Here is a 3,782-nt window from a genome sequence, read left to right on the forward strand (position 1 = left end):
GTAAATTCAACGTTAGGTTTCAACGTTATTTCAGCGTTGTTTGCCGGCTGGGAACCTAATTCCGTTAAAAATTATTTAAAAAAATGTAAAATTGGAAAAGTCTTTAAGAAATGTAAAATCCTATTTCCGCTTAGTGACACAGAGTGGAGCGATCCAGACAAACATGAGCACTGCTGATTGGGTGGCTGAACTGCTGTGCTATTTAACTTTGCTCATTAGTGATTTTGTTTTATAATAATAAAAAGATATTTTGTGCAATTTTCTTGTTTTTTTTATTTTTAATTTACAAAAAAGAAAATTAAAAGCACAAGATTTTAATATTGTCTTGTTCTATTTTCCAAGAATGTTTCGCGTTTCGATTATATCGATTAGCTTCTGTACCATCCGGAATATGAGAGGCATGTAGAATCGTGTATACAACAACTAGAAGTAAATTAAATTCAATATAATATAGCAAAATAAGTTTTAAACAAAACTATTGATTTAAAAACTCTAATATACTTTTTATGTTTGTTGCAAAAACGAGTAGGCTCCTTACAGCATCCATCTTTAGTGCACAATGCAGGTAAAGCTAAATAATGATATTAAACTTATTAACTGAAATTACAAATGTAAATTAATAACTTAGTCAATATAAAAAGATTAATTTGTGATATTTGCAAAACTACAAATAATTTCAGGTAAAAAAAAGGTATTGCAAACCCAATTCATGCTAACAAATTATTCAAGATGCTTCTAAACTATTTATATGTTATTGTTGATGTTGTTGTTTGAGCTCTTGGTAAAAGGCTGTTTTTTTTTTAAAACAAAAATCGAAATTTAGCCAACTATTTTTAACTCTTTACTGTTAACTACAAACTGTTAACTGATGTTTTACACGTACGAGTTTTATACGTAAGAGTAATTTCAAGTTTAAAAAAAAAAGTAAAAATTAACATATATTTATATATATATATATATATATATATATATATATATATATATATATATATATATATATATATATATATATATATATATATATATATATATATATATATAACATTTTGACATCTCCAACCTTGTACCTAAGTTTTTATATTAAAATTTATTTTTATTCAATTTTTTATATAATAATCTTTAATAAAAGTTCAACCAAAATTCCTGAAAAAAGATGGCACGAGTAAGTTAAAATTAGCAATAATTATAAACTGATAATATAATAGATAATTAAACAATTTTTTTTTAAAATGCCTACTTCGACAGGAGCATGTTTTGCAACCATTTTGATCAAGTACATGCCCATAAGCACATTTGATTAACGGGCATGCGATGCTTGGACATTTTTGCTTAAAATTTATATCTTCAATTGAATACTGTTTTGACACGCATTTTGGTATTTCTATATAAATATTTTATATAAACATTTCTATATAAATATAAAATTTAACACAAGGATCAACTCATACTTGATTCTAATATAATCTATTATATTTATCAATATATTGTAGTGATTAAATTTTTTTACTGTTGCAACTACAAGTCGGACATCTTCTTCCATCAAGAACGTTTCCGTTCACACAGTAAATCATACATACTGGCCCACAAGTTGGTTGAGCTTAAGGAAAAAATATATTTGTCATAAGTTTTCATATAATGTCTTTTAAGAAATAAGAAAAAAATTTCTTACTTTTACAGCGACAAGTAGGACATCCATTTTTGTCAAGTACATTTCCATATGGGCAAAATATTTTGCACACTGGTCCGCATTTTGGTCGACCTTAAATAAATTTTTTTTTTTTAACCTGGTAAAATATTTTTAAAAAATTTTATAAAAACAAATTAATGGTTCATACATATTCCCATCAAGTCTGTACTATTCTTTTTGACACATTCCAGCTGGTTGCCGCATTTTTTAGCGTTCAACCTTGAGCCTCCGCATTTTTCACCAGAAGCCTGTGCACAAACGTCACAACAACCACACAAGTCTTTGACTGTTCCAGCTATCAAAAAAAGCATTAAAAATTTATAAATTATTATCAAGACTTTTTTACCCAACTTTAACGATATAATTAGTGTAAAGTTACCAAATTAAATTTTAAAATTATTTCAATTGAATTTTTTTGTATGTCCTACCACTCATTTATAGCATACCGTTATTGTATATATTGAGTTTATACATTTACAATAATGTATAATAAAAAAATTCCACATAATAAATCAATATGCTTAAGCTTTAGGGTAAATCAGAGGGTAATTCCATATTATATAGTTTATTAAATAACTAAATAAGAAAAAATTAGAACTTTTTTTCAAAAACAAACAAACTTAAAATTCATTAAAAAAACTAAATTTTTTTTTTTTGTATTAAACATATGTTCACAATTGGGGAAAATCCATTTAATTTAAGTTCATGCGAATGTCAACTGCAAGTGTGTTAGAAAAAATCCTGGCAAACAAATCCCCCAAAAAGTTCGCTTCCCTTACAAACGTGAGAGCAATAAATTAATAAAAAAGTTTTAGCATGCTATAGTAAATTTAATTTATAGACATTCAAAAATTAGGTAAAAAATGTCAACTTTCCCGAAATGAGGAGGTTGTAAATTTCACATGGTCATAAAGTTTGAACACTAAATGATTTTTAAATGAATTTTAAAATCTGTCAAAAATTTTGAGGTTAGTATATTATGCTAAAACTTGTTTTTTATCAGGTTGTTGCCCTCACGTTTGGGTTAGGGAAACGAGCTTTTTGGGTAATTTTGGTCTCCAAGCTCCAATCACCGTGATTTTTTGCAAAAGGTTCTCATTTGACATAATTATGATATTATGTTTGAAACATCAAAAAATCTTCTCTACGCAACTACCAAGAATAATTATTTAATTTATGATAATGTATACAAATATTTAAGGTTTATTTAAGCTTAAAATTAGTTATTTTGCAAAATAAAATACTTAATTCACACAATATATAAATGATTAAATATAATCTCTACGCTGTTATATTGAGAGGGGTGAAATTACAAAGGGACTGGAATAATCTACCTAACCTTACATCATACTTGAGCTAATAATAAATTTACCTTTACCTTTACACCCTACTGGAGATTTGCATCTTACCAAAGCACAATTCATGCATTTAAGTGCGGTTGTAGTGTAGCAAATAGAAGCAAACAAAAACAGGGCCCAAATATGTTTCATTTTCTTTTTTATATTTTTCTAAATAAAATCATATTATTTTTGTTTAACATTAAAAAAACATTAAAAAATTTTTTTAAATATAATTTATTTAAAAAAAATGAATAAATAATAATTAATAAATAATTTATTTTTAAACCTTACATCGAAGATTAAAACAAAAAATTTATATAATTAGAGATATAACTAAAAAAAATACAAATAATTACAAGAGACATACACGTCATTGTTTTTTTGCTTTTATCAATTTGTTTACTTTTTAATACTATTCATATACGTCATACTTTTGAAATCGCTTATTCATAATTTATAAATACTTTACTAATATAATTTATTTAATATATCTGTAGCACTTATGTACAATATATATCACAAAGTAAAACACACTTCTCATGCATAAATAACATCTCATACTAAAAAATTTATATGAATATTAAAAGTTTTATGGAGGTCTATTTATATGAAACAAAATAATTAACTACTTTCATTGACGGTTTTCATTAATGATTGCGACTTATTTTAATAACGTAAATCCGTTTGAAACGAATCACTCTAATTATTTTCGTGTTTGCAATACCTAATTTTAGACATATTCTGAAAATCCTTTG

The 3,782-nt window shown here is 25.4% G+C and overlaps 1 protein-coding gene across 2 annotated transcripts; it reads right to left on the minus strand.

Annotated features, from left to right (window-relative positions):
- Positions 1 to 248: 248 nt before the first annotated feature.
- On the minus strand, positions 249 to 3,213 carry LOC136075516 (antistasin-like). 2 transcript variants are annotated; one of them, XM_065788903.1, is made up of 7 exons: positions 3,066 to 3,213; positions 1,836 to 1,982; positions 1,670 to 1,759; positions 1,508 to 1,597; positions 1,238 to 1,381; positions 502 to 571; positions 249 to 423 (listed from the first exon to the last, which is right to left on the minus strand). In XM_065788903.1, exons 1-7 carry the CDS (start codon positions 3,175 to 3,177, stop codon positions 369 to 371), a joined length of 708 nt encoding a protein of 235 aa, XP_065644975.1. In that variant the 5' UTR covers positions 3,178 to 3,213; the 3' UTR covers positions 249 to 368. The 2 variants fall into 2 exon arrangements, with proteins under 2 accessions (XP_065644975.1, XP_065644974.1); XM_065788902.1 differs by having other exon boundaries at positions 3,060 to 3,213.
- Between the last annotated feature and the right edge of the window lie 569 nt (positions 3,214 to 3,782).

The sequence above is a fragment of the Hydra vulgaris genome, chromosome 01 (genome assembly GCF_038396675.1).
Source record: "Hydra vulgaris chromosome 01, alternate assembly HydraT2T_AEP".
In the NCBI taxonomy this organism is placed as follows: Eukaryota; Metazoa; Cnidaria; class Hydrozoa; order Anthoathecata; family Hydridae; genus Hydra; species Hydra vulgaris.